The sequence below is a fragment of the Dendrobates tinctorius genome, unplaced genomic scaffold (assembly GCF_039654945.1).
Source record: "Dendrobates tinctorius isolate UK_male_01 unplaced genomic scaffold, ASM3965494v1 ptg000046l, whole genome shotgun sequence".
NCBI classification, from domain to species: Eukaryota; Metazoa; Chordata; class Amphibia; order Anura; family Dendrobatidae; genus Dendrobates; species Dendrobates tinctorius.
The window spans coordinates 5,970,767-5,993,412 of NW_027361714.1; the positions used below are offsets into that span (position 1 = coordinate 5,970,767).

Sequence of the window (22,646 nt, forward strand, 5' to 3'; positions counted from 1 at the left end):
TACAGCGCGCACAGGCGTAATAGGTAGCGGTGGGCCTGAAGCAGAGATCCCCTGAAGGGTTGGGCATAAGTAAACTGCACTGAATGGCCGCAGGAATTAGGGAATAACTGCCGAGGAGAGCTAATCCTTGCCTCAGAGCAGAGCCTACCGAGATTCTGTGCGAGCAGCAGAAGAAACGCCAAAGTCTCCCCCAAGCAGCGCAGGAAGGAGTGATTAGAAACAGGAGATCCTTGTGCTGGAAGATGGGGGCGGAGCTTGGCGGCTGCGCCGTGAGTGGTTAATAGCGACGGAGAGGGCATGGCAGAAGGGGGAGGCTGGCATCTCAAAGAGAAAGAAGCCCTGTGATGGGCTAGAAAAGGCGCGATGAAAGGAGCGCGCTAGGAAGGGAGGAGGGAGCAGAAGAATTCCCCGCGCTGAGTGGAAAGTGAAAGCGAAAGTGACGGCGCCGCAGCCCCATGCCGACCCCGACATACCGCGCTAAGGAAGTGGCCATCTGATCGCGGTCCTGCTGCTTGTGACGCTGCGGTGAGTGAGGGGAACCCCAGAGTCTCCCTGACTAGAGCAGGGGAAGGGGAGGACCGCAAGCGGCTGTGTGAGCGCGCGGCAGGCAGAAAGGGCGGGAGATTCAAATGCTGTGGACCTCACCAAGGTCCTTTTTTCTTCTCCCATGCACTGAAGCTTATGCGGGGCTGGAGGGAACGTACAGGCACTTACCTGACGTCCCAGAAGAGGATGACCACGGGGGCCCATGGGGAAACGGCAGGCCGCTGGGAGGGGAAGGAGTCCTCTGTACCCGCATCCTGCAGAAGACGGCTTGAAACACCTGCGATCGCCGTCTTCCTCTCAGCCCTGTCCCGAGAAAGGGGTGAGGAGGGGGATTCGGCAAGGACCAGCCACCTGTCCACAACCCTTATCACCGGAAGGTGATATGGAAAAGTCCTGCCTGCGGTACTGAGAGTTGCGATGTGGGTGACACCACACTGCTCGCTCAGCCGCATGATATAGGAAATCAGGGTGATAACTATACCCTGTTTCCCACTGGAAAAAACCTAAAAGATAAAAGAAGGAAAAGATTAAAAAGTTCAAGCTAAACCTGAAAGAAAAATTGGATTAAAAACTGCGGATCTGGGGAGATCCCGGTCCGCCTCCTACAGACACTAAGCACAAACTGGGGTGCTTGGTGCCTGTCGGTGGGTGTATACTGCCGGGGAGGAGCTAATTTTCTTGTTTTGCATAGTGTCAGCCTCCTAGAAGCAGCAGCATACACCCATGGTAATCTGTGTCCCCCAATAAGGCGATAAAGAAAATAATTTTTGCATCGTTTTATTCTGAAAGCTATAATTTTTTTACTTTTCTGGTGATGGAGCTATATAGCGGCTTGTTTTTTGCGGGACAAAATGACATTTTCATTGGTACCACATTTATTTATATCCGTCTTTTTGATCACGTTATTTCATTTTTTATTTGAAGATATGATGATAAAGAATTGTTTTTTGCCTTTTTTTAATGGTGTTCACTAAAGGGGTTAACTAGTGGGACAGTTTTATAGGTTGGATCGTTACGGACGCGGTGATACTAAATATGTGTACCTTTATTGTTTAGATTTTTTATTCAAATATTGATTAAATGATAGAATAAATATTGATTTTTTAAAAATATTTTTACAATTATTTAAAAAATTTTTTTACTTCATTCTATGTTTTACACTGTGTCCCACTATGGAACACTCATTTTGTGCAGGCTGATCTGCATGCCATATAAGCGGTCAGCACTGCAGAGTCTTGTCACTAACCTCAGTGACTTCCTGACATGCACTGCGCATGGCAGGAAATCTCTGAGCTCAGGCAACCCGAATGTCCTCATGACGACATCAGGTTACCATGTCACAGCTGACAGCCCCTCTGCCGGCTCCCGGAACACTGCGATCACGTTTGATCGCAGTGTGCCGGGGGTTAAAGTGCCGGCGTGAGCGCGGCTGATCACGTATGACGTACTATTCTGTACATGGGCATTAAGTCCCAGGGCATATGGACAGAATAGTATATCCATTGTCAGAAAGGGGGTAAAGGAAGTCCATCATCGGCAAAATGCAAGACAGCTACTCAAACATTTATAAAGGAGATATTCAGTATATACCGTATTTTTCGCTTTATAAGACGCTCCGGATTATAAGACACACCCCAAATTTTGAGGAGAAAAATAGGAAACAACTTTTTTTTTAATAAAATGATGGGGCTGCTTATAATCCAGGCGTCTTATTGCTTACCGGGGGTGGTGGGAAGTGGGGTCCCAGGGTTGCGGCTGGAAGAGGCAGGAGTGAAATGTTGCTAAGATGAGGGGGTGTTTTGATTTGTGGCTAGCCGCTGCTGGTGTTCGATGCTGCCGCTGTGCTATGTCCCCACGCTTTGTACCTGGTGCTGCCGCCCGCTCTGTCCCCCGATGCTGCCAGGTGCTGCTGCTGCGCGCTGTCCCCCGATGCTTGCAGCTGCCGCGCTCTGTCCCGTGCTGCGTGGGGGGCTCTGCCGTTCCATCCATGCTTTCTTGCCTGTGTGGTGGATTGCTTCCTGGAAAATGGCCGCCGCGCAAGCGCAGATGGAGATCTTGGCACTAAAATCTCGGGAGATGAGATTTCAGCGCTGAAATCTTATCTCCCGAGATTTCAGTGCCGAGATCTCCATCTGCGCTTGTGTGGCGGCCATTTTCCAGGAAGCAATCCACCGCACAGACAAGAAAGCATGGATGGAACGGCAAAGCCCCCACGCAGCCCGGGACAGAGCGCAGCGGCAAGCACTGGGGGACAGAGCGTGGCAGCAACACCCGGCGGACAGAGCGCGGCGGCGGCAAGCACCGGACACCCACAGCGGCAGCACAGATAAGTTAAATCCGCATTGTAAGACGCACCCCTATTTTCCCCCCAAATTCGGGGGAAAAAAAGTGCGTCTTACAAAGCGGAAAATACGGTGTGTGTATATATATATATATATATATATATATATATATATACACACACACACACACACATACTGTATATTTATTAACATTAGTGTGGCAGATCGGCTCATTTGGCTGCACATGAAGGTAGACATAGGAACGATGTCTCTAAGTCTCTCACTGGTTTATTAAGGGTACTGTATACGCCAGTGCAGAGTTAGCAAAAATAAACAAGAATCTGCATAACTAATCATATGCTAAATAGTTGCAAGTCAAATATTTGTATGAGATATCCAAGATGATTGTCTATAAAATGATAGTAGTCTCATGTTCAAAGCCGTAGTGGAACGTGAGATATGGAGCCTGAAAGTCAAACGTTCAAAACATTGTTACCCTTTTGCTTGTCAGTAAATATATGAATGAACTTTTAAGCCACATGCAAATGAGGTCGCTTTAGTGCACCCTTGGTGTGGCCAATGGCTTGGTACAATTACGTCCTCTGATTTGTACCGCTAGCATGGCACTTAATCTTTATTAACAGCGCTGGCTTTCTTACAGCGAGCGCTTCCTAAACTCAACCCTGTTCATACGTACTGACATTGGAGAAGACCGGCGGCATGCTCACACTGTCAGAGTTTGATAAGTAGAACCAGACTGGTTGCGCCTATGGAATGAACTTTACAGACATATTACAACAGTCTAAAATATAATCAATTATATCCAACACATACGTACAATGTACCATGACCAATGATGTGGTTAACACTCTTAAGTTTGCTTTTGTTAAGTTACTTTTTTTTTTAATTTCCGCACTTTTTTTCAACTAAACTAAGATGCAGTGCACCAGTTTTAAAATATATATATATTGAAAAATATATTTATTTTACTTGGGAAGTGCAAAGACCTAGATTATATTACATGTAACATACACTAGGAGTGTATGTCACAGTGGTGACCTCTTCTGGGCAAATTTTTATTGGTGTTCCAAGTCTTGGTTTGCAAAGAATTCACATGATCATTCGGAAGCTTGCAAATAAAAAGACACTTGAAATCATTGTCCTGTCATTGAGTAAATGGCTTTCGTTTGAATTGCAATTGGAAAGCACTGTAAAAAAATTAATTAAAAATACATTAAAAAAAAAAAAAAAAAAAAAAAAAAAACACGTCTGAACCGATTCCTCTGTGCCAACATTTTCTGGTTCCCTTCTGGCTTCCATCCACCTGGCTCCAGCAATCTTGTTTCGACATGAGATTGGACTACTGCCATCTGGATGCAGTGATCCTAGTGGTGTTGACATGTCACGATTACAGTCAGTGATTGATTGGCTGCAGTGGTTTCGTGGGATGTTTATGAGATATCTCTGGCGCCTAGAAAATAGAGTGGTGAGCCAAAGAAGCGGTAGCATGAGATTTGGGAGGTGAGAATAACTCCATGTGAAGACAAATCCTTCATGCAAGTTTTGCGCCTATTATTTGATTGGCCAAAGGTAGTGATCAAAAACCTCATGATCCAAACCAAAAATAAAAAAACTGTTTATTCCTTTCTTCGGACTTTAGATTTTGGTGCTATAAGAAAAAAAAATAAAATTTTTCAACCACCATTCTTAAAATGTGTTAATACCTTAAGACAATACCAACCATTAGGGTTTTCTTTCTTGTAAAATGTCTTCAACATCTCTACGGCTTTCTCAGCTTTGTATCCTGGTAAGCACTGTAAGAATAATGTGTGCAGTCATGGTATGGTGGAAAAGAAAGATGTCAGAAATCTGTACTCCTGTTCTACATTAATTGGCCTCTCCTGCTTTATTTTACCAAGAATATCTTAATTATTTCACCGTCACCAAAGTACATGCTGAGTCACTTCTAACATTTACTAGTGGTTAGGCATCTGAAGATCTATGAAGCAGGATGTTAAATGTACCACCAACCATCACAAAAAAAAAACAATTGGCCGAGATGCAACAGTAATCCAGCATGGGCCACAAATCTCTCTCCACACTGACAGTTGGCTACAGGTTTCAGTGTGGATAAGTGGCATCAGTCTACAAATGAATGGCTGGACGTATAGCGAATCCCCAGAGGCGGCCTGCACACCAGGAGGGCCTCTTGCCATTATGTGCATGTCCACTACTCTGTAGAGGGATCTCTTGCGTTTCTGTGACCTTATAATTGAATGCATTTTATTTGTCTCATATTAATAGCAAATTATACCAATACTAATATATTTTATTGACTTTTTCAGGACTGCTGATGTGTGAAAGGCACCACTGCCTACATATGATAACAGTACAGAAGTGGTTTTACATACCGTGAATGTAGCTCCTGTGTTGGGTATTCCATTTCCGGCAACATTCAGAACTGATCCACAGCCACCAAACCGATCATTACAGCAACCATACACCACCAAAGGAATTCCTGAGTGACCGTTCAGGAAGCATTTGAGTACATTTTAACCAACGTTTAAGACATGAAAAGCTAAAAGGATGATGACTCTTTAGTAAAAACATTCCACCTGCTTGCAAGTCTCATATATACATTGTACTAAACGTAAAAACACAAAAATTGAACTTGTTTTAAGTTGGTATACATGCAGCACATAAACGCATGTTCACATTGGCCATAAAACATACAAAACCTACAAGAGACAAAAAAATGAGCAAAAACCCTTCTGTAACTAAATAGGTAAAAAACAAACGTGCATTTAAGTAACACAGGGTTTTAAGTAATACTGTTTGTGGTCAAAAATAGCATAAAAGCCATCCCACCATCGACGTGTCCCTGATTGGGAAGTTCCACGCTGTCTAATATTTAAAAACCTTACCATGTGTCAGAGTTGACCTCAGTGTGTGAACACTGAACATGGTGATATTGCCTAAAGATGATGCGAACAACACTTTAATGACCAATGGTATGACGAAAGTTAAAGGAGATACTAATGTCATATGTTTGCACTACACATTACATTAATGTAAAATATCACAACTAGAATTGTGCTTAGCAGAAAATGGCTCGTTTCTTTCAAGTATGAATCTTAACGATGAGGGAATTTTTAACTTTTGCACTTTTTATGAACATGACAATGCCAAATAATGTTTATTTTTAACGGGTGCAAAAGGAAGGTGATTAGACCGTTAATATTATTTTTTTTAGATTTTTTTATATTCTTAAAAATATTCTTTATTCATTACAAATGTTTTTAAAGTGAAAAAAATGTTTCAGCTCACCCCTTAGCGTCCTCCGGATAGCAGGAATCACACCGTCGCACAGAGCCGCCCTGGCCTGGCGGATACAAGTCCAAACACATAGTAATCTCCAGCGATCTCAGGCAAGAAGGTAGTTATAAAAAATATATTCCTTTATTTATTTTCGTTAAAAGAACATGTTACAGGTAGTGGATACCCCAGTGGATGGTAACTACCATCCACTGGGGTATCCACTACCTGTAACATGTTCTTTTAATGAAAAGAAATAAAGGAATATATTTTCTATAACTACCTTCCTGCCTGAGATCGCTGGAGATTACTGTGTGTTTTAAATATTTTTAAAGGCCCCTCAGGTCCCTTAAAATCGCATTGCAGGGGCCCGATGTGAGTTAGTGCGCATTCTATTTAATGTTGCTGTCAGATTGACAGCGGCATTTACATGGTTAACAGTTGCAGCCAGAATTCGGCGGCAGCTATATAATTTAACCTGTATTCGCCACATGTTGAGGGAGCTCAGCTCCTGAGTCTCCTACACACCTGAGTACCCCTTTCCAGAACGTTAATACAACGTTCTTTTGCCAGAAGGGGTTGATGACAGTTATATTCACACAAAGCAAATGTTGCAGGATTTTATGAGACGAACGCCTATATAGGACATGCACATGCTTAATAAACAACTACATTAGGATGTACAAAGCAGAATACTGAATGCGGAAATATCTGCAACAAATCTGCTACATTTCAATATAACCTAATAGAACTAAGAGTTTCCCATTATCTATACTTATCACCTATTCCTTGTTCGAGTGGAACAGAGGATGAACATAAGCACTGCCACACCATTCAAAGACTAGTGGAATTTGGGATCCCAGTTTCTGTCACCTGTAGGGTCCCAGTGGTTGGACCCTCGCTGACCAGACATTCATCAAACAGTTCATGGTGATCAGTTGTGGTCTCAGGACACCTCTTTAATTTTTGGTGGGAATTTTAGTTTTTTGTTTCATTTTAGCATAGGGACTCACAAGTATGAGGACCCTTAACGCAGGTTGCGAGTTTGTGTATTTTGACCAAAATATCAACACCAATGCCTCATAAAGTGTATATAATGCTTTGCATGTTATTTACAGTTAGGTCCATATATATTTGGACAGAGACAACATTTTTCTAATTTTGGTTCTAGACATTACCACAATGAATTTTAAACAAAACAATTCAGATGCAGTTGAAGTTCAGACTTTCAGCTTTCATTTGAGGGTATCCACATTAAAATTGGATGAAGGGTTTAGGAGTTTCAGCTCCTTAACATGTGCCACCCTGTTTTTAAAGAGAACATAATGGGAAGATTTAATTATGAATTGCCAATGTGACATATGAGATGATTTATGATGTTAATATAAATATCTATATACCGAATTCAATTATGAATTTTTATGGCAGTTTAATGGAATATTTATCTACCTATGTTATATATTGTTGATAATCATAGGGATTTGGTAATTTAATATGTGGGATATATTTTTGAATAATAATGGATGTGATTTGTCATAGCCCTATTGGTAGTTGGTTATATGTACTATATGGGTAAAGGATATAGAATGGATCATATATTTGATGTATTTTGTAGAAAATTATGATATGTGTGTATTCATACTTATATAATATTACGATCCCCTCATGATGTGTTTATTGAATGATGATCTATTTATTTGCATTTTTGTAATTGTCTATTTTTATATGTATTTTTCTATTTGGAGTTGTCGTTCCCTTGATATATATTTAATAGCGGATTTGTATGGTCCTCTTTTTTTAAGTAGATGGACTAACAACTGTGTGTGTTGAATAGTCATGGTATATTAATTTAAATTGTGGAGATCTAGTCTTTTCATTATTAGCGCTACCCATATTTGACATTCAGCAATTCAGTGTTAGATCTGCTTGACGTGGTATTGGCAGGCTTGAGCGCACACCGCGCATGCTCTGTGGTGTGGTGAGGCGGCCGGCGTTCTTGTGGATAGTGCGTTGCCTGGTTACATGCCCAGTCATGTGACCGGACCATGTGACGAGCGTCCTGAGCGCCGCCCTCCTCGCCGCGTCACAACATGGCGCTAATGCGCCGCACACAGCTGTGGGTGTTCAGAGACGCATGAGGGGGCTATTTAAAGGGTCAGATCCAACGCTTACATACAGTACCTCCTGATGAAACCGCAGAGGCGGTGAAACGCGCGTCGGGGCGCGTCACGGGGTACACAACCAGGCAGCAGCATGATTACAGATATATGGATTATTTAATCTCTGCCTTAATATTTGTTTATTGTATGTCTTATGGGAGTGATGATTTCTTCCCTTATGGCATACTGGGAAGTCTCTAGTATTATCTGAACAATAGTATACTGTTCACCTGAGAAATATGTTATTCTTACTCTTCCCTAGGGTGTAAAATGAGGAAACTTTGTACTTTTTGGATTTTTGTCCCTTTTTTGGTGCTATACCGTGCAATACATGTGTGAACAGCGCCCTATATAAGCTTTACTTACGTGCAATTTTAATACTGAGGCAGGAGTCACACTAACCATACGATATGAGAGAATCAGATGTGATATGCTAATGACCCTCGACTCCTGCTCTTCTGCGAGCGGGAGTCGAGTGTCATGCTACTGTGCTTCCATCCTCTCGCAGAGAGGATCAGAGCACAGCTGCGGAGGAGAAAATAATTTCTCCATCTCCTCCGCTGCCAAGCGTATATCGCACCGCACTCGGATGATATCCGAGTGCTGTGCGTTGTGTCGCTCGAATCGCATAGCACTCGGCCTAAGCAATCATCTACTCCATGAACTGGTAGGTTAGGATTGGTTGTCTCATCAGTATTTTGCACCTGTGCTGTTTCCATCTCTATTAAATGTGTGCTGTATCAGGATAGTGCATTATTTCTGTGACTTGGGCAGATAAATACTGCTGCCCTATTCTACTGTGTTAATGCTTGAATTTTTGGGGGGAATTTTAATTTTTGGTCCATTGATTGTAATAGCATGCTTGAGATCATGTGCCAACTAGTCCCACAAGACTTTTTCAATAGCATAGAATTAAGAGGAGCGACTAGGAATAGTTGACACGTGCAATCCCTCCATCCGCGCAAAAAAAACCCTAAAAAACAGGGAAACATGACAGTGTGTGCATTACACACTGACATGATTCAGCAGTCTGCAGTCAGAGTGATTGCAGACTTTTCTTCAGAGACGTGACAACCTCTTTAAAGGGGATTGACCAGAATGTGATGCTATATTGAAATGTCTTATACTTTTGCAAGTTACTAAAACCTACTCTTGTGCACTTGTTATGCAATTCCCTAGTATCTTTTCTGAATCTGGTCTTTCAGTTTAAGTTAGCAAATCTGGTGATCCTTTTATGTTTATCATACACTTGTTTTTTTTTTTGCTAGAAAACTACATTTCCCAGGTGCCTGGAATCACTTTTCTCAGCTCCGGGCAAGGTACTTCTTTAGGATAAAAGTAATATATACACGTATGACTTTTCCTTTGGCAAGAATATTTTTGTTGGCTTGCAGAGACTGAACAGAACAAAAATGCTTTTGCCCAAGAATAGCAAAGACAGGCAAACAGACTGTACAAGGGAACTGTGACGCATGAGGAACTCTATGTTCTGCCTGGATCATATAGAGTCCAGATCATAATGAACTGCGGCATAAACAACAGCAACCAGGGTACTCGTGGTGAATAAGCACTGTATTTCTCACAATAATCTACTGCACTGAGCAGCGACCCCTGCACTGGAGTTAGTTGAATCCACTAGTTCACACTGGGGGAGAGTGTTCTAGGGTACATTGCTCCCATGGAGAATGTATGTCTCAGCAGGGTCAAACATGTCCTGCATACTACTGATCTGCACTCATCCGCTGCTAGCGAGGTGTAACTGCATGCGCTCGGCCTGAGAGACACAGACCTAGCAGAGGAGAAACGTAGTATTAATGCTCTAACATAGAAAGGATACGGAGTAAACGCAGAGCACCAGCACACATGATGCACGGCTCCACCGTCACATACAAGATGGTGTTTTCAAAAACTTCAACAGAGTTCTTTCCATTCTTCTTACACCAGGCTAATACCTGATCAATCGCCACCATTTCTGCATGACGTGTAGCCTGTAGGAAGAGAATAGGAATTAAACATTTTTAGCTGCCTATGTTATGCTGAAATATTACAAGGAAGACCTATTCTTTCAGGTGTGGGAATCTAAATGATGTTCTGTCATTCATGCATGCAAGATAATATTGGATCACCACTGATTTGTAGAATGCCACTAGAAATCTATGAAATTCAAATTAAACCTTTATGGATACAAATAAACCTTTGCTTTACGTTTTCTATCAGATTCTCAGTTATTTACAAGTAACAAACAGAACGTTGAGCGCTCTAAAGATCCGTTTAAAAGAGACTTTCCACTATTAACCTTTATATCCCCTTGTACACCTGTAAAACAAACAAATAAAAAATAATAACAAACACACATTATACTCACCCTCCCCGAGTCCAGCAGTGCCTCTCCAAAGCTGCTCTAGTCTTTGCTTACCGGCTGTAGCGTTGATGTCACGACCACATCACTGCGGAAAGCTAGGGTAGATGGTATGAGCTGCTGAGCTCAATGATTGGCTGCAGCACTGATGTGCACTATAGTTTTAATTCACCATTGCAGCTTGTTAAATACAAAAGCACCAGCAGAGAACCAGCACTGAACCCAGGAGGCATATCATCTGTATTTGTGGTTTTAGAGGCATAAATGCATGTGAGGACATCAAAGTTGATCTGGAAAACCTCTTTAATTTCTGAAATCAGTGATGTCCAAGATGATTGGAAGATCACATTAGTGAAGCCTGTTTATAGCAGAAAATCAGTTTGTGCTCTACACATTCTCAAATTCTGCAAAACCCTGATTTTTAATATTGGGACCCATCAGACGAATTCTTACCATGGAACTATGGGGCAATAAACTGCACACATTCACGTGTAAGACTGTATTTAGTTTACTGATCTTTGAACAAAATGTCACCTTCCCTTTTGAATAATTTTCACATGCATTAAGCTGCCAACATCCAAAAGATTACCGTACCCAAGTAGTGAGCATTAGTAATAACCAAGAAATAAAACTCACAATAAATATAATGTCGGACCTCGCAAAACATAAGGTTGCCCTAATTCAGCATTCACTCAAGACTAGAGCCATGCGTTCTAATATTCTATCTTACGAGAACCCTGGACAGACTGTCTTCATTGAAACCACCATAGATCGGCATCATCTCCTCCACAATACACAACATCTAGGGGAATGATCCACCATGCTATATTTCTAAAAAGACATACAGACATCCAACCATAGTGTAAAACTGAAAAGGGTGATTTATTAGAGGCAAAGTATTTTATTCATATAAGTAAATAAAAAAAGCGCTTTAAGATTTTAAAAGTCCATAGAACCGCACCCCTCATGTATTGTGCCCGTCCCAGGGTTTCGCCTCTCTGGCTTTGTCCAGGGCAGGAAAAGCGAAACCCTTGTTCAGACACAATAGGACAAGATACATGAGGCATGTTGTTTTATGGACTTCAAATTGCTCTTAAGATAATGTTTTATATATTTTAGTAAAATACATTGGCCCTATAAATCAACCCTTACTGTTTTAATCTATGGTCAGTAGTGTGTTAGAAGCGCTGGAGGATTATTCCTCTGTATGCTGTGCAAACACCGATATATAGTGGTTAAAATGGAGACATGTACAGTATTTTATGAGTACAGACTATAAGAACACCTGGCTTTGATTGTGGGTAGATAATGAACACTTATCACACGTTTTGAGTGGTCTAACTTTATATTTACTGTGGCTTTTCACAAAAGGGTTTTTGCCTCGTTTTTGTGAAACAGATCCATAAAAGACAATTTTTTTGTGTATAATTTTGCACTATTTATTTAGGTATTAAACGCATGTCTTGGCAACTCGGGCCCATTCTGCTTACAGCCCTCCTCACCTGGCAATCATCCTACAAATTTTAGCACTCTCACTAGGCTACTGCCATATCCTTTATAACTGGTGGCGATTTTCCTGCTGACTGCACTGTTCACCTGATTATGCTACTGTATCACAGCTGCAAAAGAGAGACTATTCTGCGATTCCAGGATTTCCTTGCAGCTTAGGCCTGTTTCACATTTCAGTTATTTGACGTCAGTCCAAATCCGCCAGGTTGTTAAAAAACGGATCTGTCAGTGTTGTGACACAAACGGATGACACCGGATCCATTTTGGACAGATCCGCTTTAGCAGGTAGTGACCGAAATTTAAAGGAAAACGAGTCTGGGGAAAAAAGAGAGAGAAAAAAAAAAAGAGAGAGAAAAAAAAAAAAGAGAGAGAAAAAAAAAAAAAAGAGAGAGAGAAAAAAAAAAAGAGAGAGAGAAAAAAAAAGAGAAAAAAAAAGAGAGAAAAAAAAAGAGAAAAAAAAAGAGAGAAAAAAAAAGAGAGAGAAAAAAAAGAGAAAAAAAAGAGAAAAAAAAAGAGAAAAAAAGAGAAAAAAAGAGAAAAAGAGAGAAAAAGAGAAAAAAAGAGAAAAAAAGAGAAAAAAAGAGAAAAAAAGAGAAAAAAAGAGAAAAAAAGAGAGAAAAAAAGAGAGAAAAAAAGAGAGAAAAAAAGAGAGAAAAAAAGAGAGAAAAAAAGAGAGAAAAAAAGAGAGAAAAAAAGAGAGAAAAAAAGAGAGAAAAAAAGAGAGAAAAAAAGAGAGAAAAAAAGAGAGAAAAAAAGAGAGAAAAAAAGAGAGAAAAAAAGAGAGAAAAAAAGAGGAAAAAAAAAGAGAAAAAAAAAAGAGAAAAAAAAAAGAGAAAAAAAAAGAGAAAAAAAAAGAGAAAAAAAAAGAGAAAAAAAAAGAGAGAGAGAAAAAGAGAGAGAGAAAAAGAGAGAGAAAAAGAGAGAGAAAAAAAGAGAAAAAAAGAGAAAAAAAGAGAAAAAAAGAGAAAAAAAGAGAAAAAAAGAGAAAAAAAGAGAGAGAAAAAAAAGAGAGAGAAAAAAAAGAGAGAAAAAAAAGAGAGAAAAAAAAGAGAGAGAAAAAAGAGAGAGAAAAAAAAGAGAGAGAAAAAAAAGAGAGAGAAAAAAAAGAGAGAGAGAGATTTTTTTTTTTCTTTTGTTTGCACGGCTGTTCCGGAACGCTACTCAGGGGTTAAAAGCCCTGGTTCAGCGAATCTGCCGGGCATGCGCAATATAAATTAGCGGACCGTCGCTCGGAAAAAACGTTGCAGAGTCCGTCTCATCCGCCCGGGTGACGTTAAAAGTTTGACGGATCCGTCAAAAGACGGGTGGGACGGATGACCGTCAGTCAAGATCCGCCGCTAATGTAAGTCTATGGGGGAAAAAAAAACGGATCGGCCCCTTATTGGCAGATCCGTTTTTTTTCGACAATTGGCGAATTTTGACTGACGTCAAAAAACGGAAATGTGAAACAGGCCTTAGTCTTACCTTAGTTGCAGACAGTAAGGGTGAAGACCAGTGAAACTTTTAGACGCTGCACCCCAGTTTAGCTTGTGTTATGCCCTTTGAGTTTTTATTTTCTACATATCAAATGAGCAAAATATAACAGCTTATGGTAATTTCCCTTTCATCAGCTCCAAAAATTATCCCACGTACAACACTGCAGTGTCTGCACCGATTATCCAGCACAAACTTCTCTTGCATCCGGAACAGATACGTTTCCTAGGACTCACTGGTAACACAAAGCATCCAGAATAGACTGCAACGTCACCATTTACATGTCATGTGGATTTCATCTCAATATATAAGGCAAAGTTGTAGAACAAACTAAAGTCGACGTGTCAGATTTAGGAAAGGTGAATGGTCACACACAACCCTACTGTGGTTGATCCCCTCAAAACTGGTTATTTTGGCCCACTGAATTATAAAGTCTTCAGTGACATTTTGTGAAAGGAAATCTGTCACCAGTTTTTTGCCATCTAACCTGAGAGCAGCATAATGTGGAGACAAACACCCTGATTCCATGTGTCACTTATTGGGCTGCTTGCTGTAGTTCTGATAAAATCACTGTTTTAAATCAGCAGAAAAGTATCACTAGAAGACTAGTAAACCTGCTGACAGGTAGTCCTTCATATTCATAAGCTCTGTATAACCCCATTCCCACAGATTAAAAGCTTTCTGCCGATAGAGTGTACACAGAAAGCTGCCAGTCAGTGGTGTGGGAGGGATTATACAAAGCTCAGTATTCAGTGAAGCAGCAGATCTGCGACAGATAAAAACAGTGATTTTATAAAAACTGCAGCAAGCAGTAAGGGACATCAGTGGAATCAGGGTCTCTGCCACTACATCATGCCATCATGCTGCTCTCAGATGGGATAATAGAACCTGGTGACAGTCCCTTTAACCCCTTTCCAGCAAGTAAAAAAAGGTCTTCCCCTTAGTGCTCATACTCATCTACGCTTTAAACAGACGACTGCAATTTGAAAAAAAAAAAAAAAAAAAAGAAGATTGCACTCTGACTAGTGCTAGTCAATGATTATATGTCCATCTGCGATTTTTTTTCTCAGCTCAGATGGAGAAAAAAAAAAAAAAGCACATGTTGCGAGTGGCCATGTATATTGGACGAGATTCGGATCATGCACGTGTCGTCCGATTTTTACACACCCATCTCATAGGAAATCTGACATTTCATCAGCCAAGTACAGTAAATTCACAGCGTGACTCATCGGAATAGAAAAGAGAGGTCAGTGACATACATACATACAATATATATATATACTGTATATACATGTATAATTAGTGCAGTGCATGTGTAGTTTAATGTATATGCATTTAGTTAAAAAATTAATAAATAAAAGAAAAAAAATGGCATGGGGTCTCCCTAATTTTCCTTAGCCAGCTGAGAAAAAACCAACAGCTGATGTTTATAGTCTGGAAAGGAGGTAATAAACATGAAGCTTCCTATGCTATTAATATCACCTCACAGCTGTCTAATTAGCCTTTCTTCATCATTAACAAGGGGTGACTCCCCAATTCTCATGCAGCAATGTCAGCAAGTTTACCGGAGTTCATCTATGAACTCCAGTCACCAAACTGACATCAGCACTCCACACTGAAGCTGCGTTCTCACACACAGCTTAGTATCTCCTGGATGCAGGGCTGAGAGGTCGCATCATGTCACCACTCAGCAATAAATCCTGATGTAGCTGAGTTGGGCTCAGCACGGGACAAATGAGTTATCGGCGGACAGGTGAGGAATACTGTGGTTTTTTATTTTACATTAATAAATGGGTAAAGAGGGTTGGGAAGCTTTTATTTCAGATATAGGTTTTTGTGCTTTTATTTCAATTAAAGGACCTTACTTGATTTGTGTCTTTGACTATGGTGATAGTAATGTGGGTGTTTTATAGACACCTCTCCATTACTAACCCCTGGGCTTGATGTCAGCTGAAATTACAAAGGGGACATCAACCCCAATACTATTACCCCACTTGAACCGCACCAGGGCAAGAAGGAAGAGCGGAGGCTAAGCATCAGAACTGGCGTATCTAATAGATGTGCCATTTCTGGAGCGACTGAGGACTGATGTTCTTAGTCTGGGAGAGGGCCAATATCCATGGCTCCTTCCTAGGCTATTAATATCAGCCTGCAGCTGTCTACCTAGCTTTTCCTGGTTAATAATTATAGGAGGTATCCCACTTAATTTTTTTTTTGGAGGGGGGGTTTGAGTCACCACTTGTTAATAACCAGTAAAGGCTAAATAGACAGCTGTAAGCTGACATTAATAGCCTGGGAAGCTCCATCTTTATTAACCCCTTCCCAGACTATAAACATCAGCGTCCAGGTGTCAGCTTTCCCTCAGCTGTCTAGGTAAAATAAGGGGTACCGAATGCCATTTTTTTCTATTATTTATTTAATTATGAGCTACATACATTTACAGTAAGTTGCATTGCATCAATTATATCGCAGACATCTATGTATATATATTTATAGCGGTATATAAGATTGTTTTATTAGTTCGCAAACTAGCTTGAAGTGACAGAATTACAGTATAGCACTCGGCCTTGTTATACGCTAGTGTGACCCCGGCCTTAGATCTGCAATCCACAATGTACTGTATGATTGCAATGGAGATTAGTGTAGACAAACTAAATAGCATTAGCTTTAGTGCTGTAGAAATAGTGCTGTGTAGTGTAGTGTAGTGCTGTCTTCTGTTATTACAGGGAACATAATCAATAGTTTACTGTATTCTTAATGTATGTATTGATGTAGATTTTGTAATAGCGTCTAAACATACATTTTTTGTTTCGTTAACTTCATTTCTTCCTTGCCCCACAATCTGCTTGTCATGGATCATGAGACATCCAACTGGGACTTCTCCATTATCCAAGGCATCTTGAGCCTGTGCATAGAGGAGGAATTAACCATTAATAAATTGTGGAAAAGAAAAATACAGTAGCTTGAAAAAGTATTCAGATTACACAGGCAAATGTAAAATCCTAATAAAATACTTTTATGTGATATACCAACACAATGTAGTAAGTATTTGTGAAGTATAAAAGAAATGATACATGGTTTTCTAATAATTTAAAAAATATAAATCTGAAAATTGTGACATGCATTTGTATTCAGCTACTTGTAGTCTTATAGCCCTAAATAAAATCCTGAGTCATCAATTGCCTTCAGTTACATAATTAGTAAATTGAATCCACCTCTGTGTAATTTATTCTCAGTATAACTACAGCTGTTCTGTGAAGGCCTCAGAGGTTTGTTTGAGAACATTAGGAATAAGGTAGCATCATGAAAACCAAGGAACACACCAGACAGGCCAAAAATAAAGTTGAGGAGAAGAGTAAAGCTGAGTTAGGTTTTATACATAAAAATAGCCCAAGCGCTGAACATCTCACTGAGCACTGTTCAATCCGTCATCCAAAAATGGAAGGAATATAGCACCACTTCAAACCTACCAAACATAGCCATCCAGCTAAACTGACATCCCAAGCAAGGAGAGTACTAATTAGAGAAGCAGCCAAGAAGCCCATGGTCACTCTGGAGGAGCTGCAGGGATCCAGAGCTCAGGTGGGAGAATCTGTACACAGGACAACTATTAGGCCGGGGTCACACTTGCGAGAAACTTGCACGAGTCCCGCATCTCAATACCAGGCACTGCCGCCGACACTCGGGAACGGAGTGTGCGGCTGCATTGAAATACATGCAGCCGCACACTCCGGTCCCAAGTGCTGGCGGCAGTGCCGGGTATTGAGACGCAAGACTCGTGCGAGTTTCTTGCAAGTGTGACCCCAACCTTAGTCATACACTCCACAAATCTGGCCTTTATGGAAGAGTGTCAAGAAGAAAACCATTTTTGAATGCAAGCCATAAGAAGTCCTGTTTGCAAAATGCCATGTAGGGGATAAAGCTAGTATGTGGAAGAAGGTGCTCTGATCAAATAAGACCAAAGTAGAACTTTTTGGGCTAAATGCTATGTGTGGCGGAAAACGAACACTGAACATCACCCTGAAAACACCATCTCCACAGTCAAACATGTTGGTAGCAGCATCATGCTTTGTAGATATTTTTCTTCAGCAGAGAAAGGGAAGCTGGTCAGAGTTGATGGGAAGACATATAGAGCTAAATATAAGGCAATCCTGGAGGAAAACCAGTTAGGCTGGTTTCACACGTCTGTTTATTTCCAGTACCGGAGATATCGTGTCCGTGTGTGTAATACTTGCAGCACATGTGTGGCACTGTCCAGGGGAAAACTATTTAGCCCCCAGACATGGATTACAGCGTGGGACAGAACGACGGACAGGTATGGTAAATTTTTTTTTAATTTTATTTTTATTACAGGAGATCGAGGGCTTTGTTGGAATTAGGCGAGGTCGTAAGTATGGTTTAATATAGATTAAAGGAGTCTGTGTGATTTTTTTCAATTAAAGGACTTTATTCTGGCTGTGTCTTTATTGACCATACAACTATAGAATTAGTAATGGATAGGTGTCTTTTAGACGCCTCTCCATTACTAAGCCGTGGGCTTGATGTCACCTGACAATACAAAGGTGACAGCAACCCCACAAATATTACTCCACTTGCCCTGTAGCAGTGGCAAGTGGGAAGAGCCAGGCAGAGTGCCAGAATTGGTGCATATAATAGATGTACCTTTTCTGGGCATCTGCGGGCTGCTGTTTTTAGGCTGAGGGGGGATATGTCAATGGCCCCTTACCAGCCTGAGAATAACAGCCCCCGGTTGTGAGCTTTAGCAAGGCTGGTTGTCAGAAATGGGGGGGACTCCATGCCGATTTTTTTTTTTTTTTTTTTTTTAATTATTTAAATAAGTAAAAAAACGGCATGGGGACCCCTCTATTCTTGATAACCAAGCTTGCTGAAGCTGACAGCTGAGGGTTGCAGCCCCCAGCTGTGAGTTTTGCCTGGTTGGTTAAAGAAAATAGGGGGGAACCCACATTGGGTTTTTCAATAATTTATTTAGTTATAGCGCAGGCGGCAGGTGAGGAATACCCCGATCATCCGCTACTGCTGTCACTGTTATTAGTGGCAGTAGGTATTGGATGATGGGAGTAATAGTCCCAAAAGCCCCTACCTGCTGTCATCATTCTCTTCTGCTCACGCCGATCGCCAGCAGAGCAGGGGATAATGATTAGAGTTGTCTTCAGCACTTGCCGCCAGGGAACAGCGCTTACTGTAGCGCTTTTTCCCCGATGCTGATGGGTGTCACACGGATGACATCAATGTGTGTTCTCCGTGTGCATGTGTGAGGGACATTTTGCGGTTCGTGCCGACGGTAAAAAACGGACATGCCGACGTGTGAGTCACTCGGACACACAGTCCGTGGAAACACACTGACATGAGCACAAAACCCATTCATTTGAATGAGTCTATGCGTGTCAGTGTCTCCGGTACGTATGAAAACTGTCACTACACGTACCGGAGACATGGATGTGTGAAAGAGGTCTTAGGGGCAGTAAAAGACTTGAGACTGAAGAGCAGGTTCACATTCTAGCAGGATAATTACCCTATACATAATGCCAGAGCTACAATGAAATAATTTAGATCAAAGCATATTCATGTGTGTGAATGACCCAGTCACAATGCAGACCTAAATTACATTGAGAATCTGTGGCAAGACTAGAAAATTGATGTTCACAGACGCCTCCATCCAATCTCACTGAGCTACAGCTAGCTTACAAAAGAAGAAATGGCGAAAATTTCAACCTTTATATATGTAAAGATGGTAGAGACATACACCAAAAGACTTGCAGCAGTAATTGCAGTGGAATGCGGTTCTACATAGTATTGACTCTGGGGGGCTGAAAACAAATAATGCACGTCACAATTTTCAGATTGAGATTTTTAGAATACTTAGAAAACCATGTATAATTTCCTTTACACTTCATAAATACTTGCTATTTAGTGTTAGTATATCACATAAAATACATTTAATTTAAGTTTGTGGGTGTAATGTGAAGAAATATGGAAAAGTTCATGGGATTTGAATGCTTAAAGACAAAAAAGGAAATCATTAACAAGTGACAGATCAGTGTTCTCTATGTAGCATCTGATAACAGTATCTAGACTGAAAATTAACTGTTTCCAATTTCTTACAATCATAATAATTGCAAACACCCATATGCAGTACATTCCAAGTACACTGATCATAGCGAAACATAAAATGATGATCTAGGTTTGGCTCAATAAGACTGTGACGGGTCCAGGTACTGCCAGCTATCGACAGGTCGCCTCTGAAAAGACCCACTTTTTCCATGGTAAAAACACTAGACAAAACTGAAATCTTCCTCAGGAGAAGACCAATAACTTATCACATGGGAGGATTCATTTATAAAGGATGCCCTTCTCACTCCATACCATATGAAAGGCTTTGTCCATCCATGTCTTCATCTCGTCAGTCATCTCTAGGTTATTCATTCTTCCATATAATATGCCCTGAAAGTAGTAAATGATATTATATTTAAAGAAACCATGGGCAACATGGAACAAGGATATGCTCCCTTACTTCATGCATCCATGTTTTACTGAAAAGGTGCAGCATTTTAGAGGGCGAAGAGAAGAGTCATCTGGGCAGGTCGCTACCAATCTGGGGATTTTAAAAATCTTATTTTGCTGCTACTGTAAAATGCTTTTTCTGCATGGAACAAAATGCACCAACAATGTTACATGTGAACAAGACCCTTAGGGCATGTGTATGTTGCGTTATCAAATTTATTTTAGGTGGTCAAAAACAATGAGATTTATAATAAAAATGCTTCATGGAATACTCCTTATTTGGGGAATTTTTCAGTTTCCTGAAGGAGTTTTTTTTAAGCGCTATTTGGACGTTTTTCCAGAAGCATTTTTTGCAGCCCATTGATCGGACAGTGCCTCGCTTGGGAGCAGCTTCATAGACGTCACATGCACTTTATACGTTCAAAACCTGAAATGGAAGAATGCTCAAAAGACTGAAAATATGGCGTAAAATGGGTTTGCAACAGAAATAAAAAGTCTTTGAAGCAATTTTTTTTAAAGTGATTCCGACAGAAGACTCTTCAAATATCTCCGTGTGCACAAGCCAAACCATGTCCGTTCCAGTGAACGGGTCCGCACAAAAGACGTGCAGCACACGGATGCCGCTGACTTGTTGCTAGAAGAAGCTACAAAAATTTGTTTGTTCATGCAAACCGGATCAGACACAGTCGTGAATGTCGTAAATACAACACAGAAATGTGGAGGAGAAATGACTGTTTCTGGGTGTGTGCACACACTGCGGATTCTGCTGCGGATCCGCAGCGGTTTTGGTCCTGCAGTAATCAATGCAAAATGAAAACCACTGTGCAGACAGTGCAGATTTTTCCACGCGGATTTGCTGCGGTTTCAAAACCGCAGCATGTCAATTCATTGTGCGGATTCCGCTGCGGTTTGGCACCTGCTCCATGGCAGGTGTCAAACCGCAGGGGAAACCAGCAGGTCTTTTGACCTGTGGATTTACCTGCGTTTTTTGACAAATCCGCGTGGAAAAATCCGCAGCGTGTGCACGCACACTTAGTTACCCACGATCTAATATGGCGATGGAGACGTATGGCATACATATATCGGTTGCCGCCTTTTCTAGTTTGGTTCAAGCGCACAACAACCACGTCCGTTACCAACTGAATAAGGCCACGTGCACACTATCAGTATTTGGTCAGTATTTTACCTCAGTATTTGTAAGCCAAAATCTGGAGAGAAACAGTCAAGTTTTTATCAACCTCTCCTGGTTTTGGCTAACAAATACTGAGGTAAAAAACGACCAATTACTGAACGTGTGAACGTGGCCAAAGACATTGATCACATGCAGGCAGCGCCTAAATCACAATGCTGTGTACCGTGCCTGCCCCCAGATTAAGACGTGGTGGGCACACTGCACTAGAAGGAGCCCATATAACGTAGACTTATCCCACTGAACGGTCACTGTACCCCTGTAATAGCCCCGCATCCTCTATCACTCACCTACACGGATACACACCGGTCACGTGTTACCCCGGAACCAGGAAGCACGCTCTTTGGAGCCGGAGGAACGGCTTGTCGGATGCGCTGTGCTCCCTTGTTTCTGTCCCGGGGAGGCGGAACGCGCCGGCTGATAGCTGAGTATGGGTCTCGTATACATGGCAGGGCACATACACTGGGGCACTGATATAGGAGCTGGTGGCAGAGGTGCCCTTGGGTGACGCTGCCTCCATTGCTGCGGCGGAGTAGTCAGGTGGTGGCCTGTGCACCTGCTCCTGTCACATTGTGTTCCTTATGGCTTCATAGACCTGGGTTTTGTCCTATATTAGTAATTAGCGGACAGTGAGGTAACCTGTCACCTATGGAGATGTGGTTATACTAGCATCCTAGTAAGAATTCATACATGCCTTTATTTACTGAGCCCACCTACCCTAGACATGCCTCTAATTGGTTCAGGCCCCAGCATTTGGCTTTTTTGCATGATTTCACCTCACCCCATCGTGTCGCCTTCTGACATGTCACGATTTCTCTAGACCCGTGATGTAGATGTTTTTGCCATTTGGTCTGAAACTATAATCCTCAGTATGCCTTGTAGACCTGTCGTTTCACAGCAGTTGTAGACCAGGGATCAACTTTGTGTGGCACTACAGGTCACAGCATTCCTTCAGGAGCTTGGGCTCTCAGATACCGTTGGGAGTTGTGGTACTTAACAGCTGGGATGCCGAAGGTCACTACGACCTTACTTAGGGCCCTGTTTCTTTGTGGCTCCCTTCAGACTGGAGAATAAAAACCAGCACGGCCGTGGACCATCAGGGAAATGACCATTATAGGGGTCCATAGAAGGCAAATGTGCATTTGTGTGTACACGCACCTCTTGTGCTAGAAGACACTGGACTAGTGGTGGACTCTGGTTCTGTGTAGCCCGGTGCCCAGTTTTCTCTAAATCTGGTCTGGTGTCTTCTAGTACGCAGTAGTAAAAGAAATCTAGTATCACCATAAGTCACT

General features: G+C 41.4%; 2 protein-coding genes across 7 annotated transcripts in view; one reads left to right on the forward strand and one right to left on the reverse strand.

Moving 5' to 3' along the window:
* ADAT2 (adenosine deaminase tRNA specific 2) overlaps positions 1-21,783 on the reverse strand; it is a 71,947-nt gene extending 50,164 nt beyond the window's left edge. Inside the window, exons 1-7 of one of the 3 annotated variants that reach the window (XM_073575680.1) lie at positions 21,645-21,783; positions 20,028-20,105; positions 16,444-16,548; positions 10,140-10,290; positions 5,240-5,346; positions 4,570-4,642; positions 3,090-4,497 (exon numbers count right to left, since the gene is read on the reverse strand). In XM_073575680.1, coding sequence (XP_073431781.1) covers positions 4,466-4,497; positions 4,570-4,642; positions 5,240-5,346; positions 10,140-10,290; positions 16,444-16,548; positions 20,028-20,087 — 528 coding nt within the window. In that variant the 5' untranslated portion in view covers positions 20,088-20,105; positions 21,645-21,783 and the 3' untranslated portion in view covers positions 3,090-4,465. Of the gene's footprint in view, positions 1-3,089; positions 4,498-4,569; positions 4,643-5,239; positions 5,347-10,139; positions 10,291-16,443; positions 16,549-20,027; positions 20,106-21,520; positions 21,569-21,644 lie in introns of those variants that run through there. The other 2 variants (XM_073575678.1, XM_073575679.1) reach the window with 2 other exon arrangements.
* Positions 21,648-22,646, forward strand: part of PEX3 (peroxisomal biogenesis factor 3) — a 129,125-nt gene continuing 128,126 nt past the window's right edge. The window contains exon 1 of one of the 4 annotated variants that reach the window (XM_073575673.1): positions 21,648-21,782. The gene's annotated coding sequence lies outside the window, so the exon portion shown is untranslated. Of the gene's footprint in view, positions 21,783-21,875; positions 21,895-21,944; positions 21,989-22,011; positions 22,031-22,646 lie in introns of those variants that run through there. The other 3 variants (XM_073575675.1, XM_073575674.1, XM_073575676.1) reach the window with 3 other exon arrangements.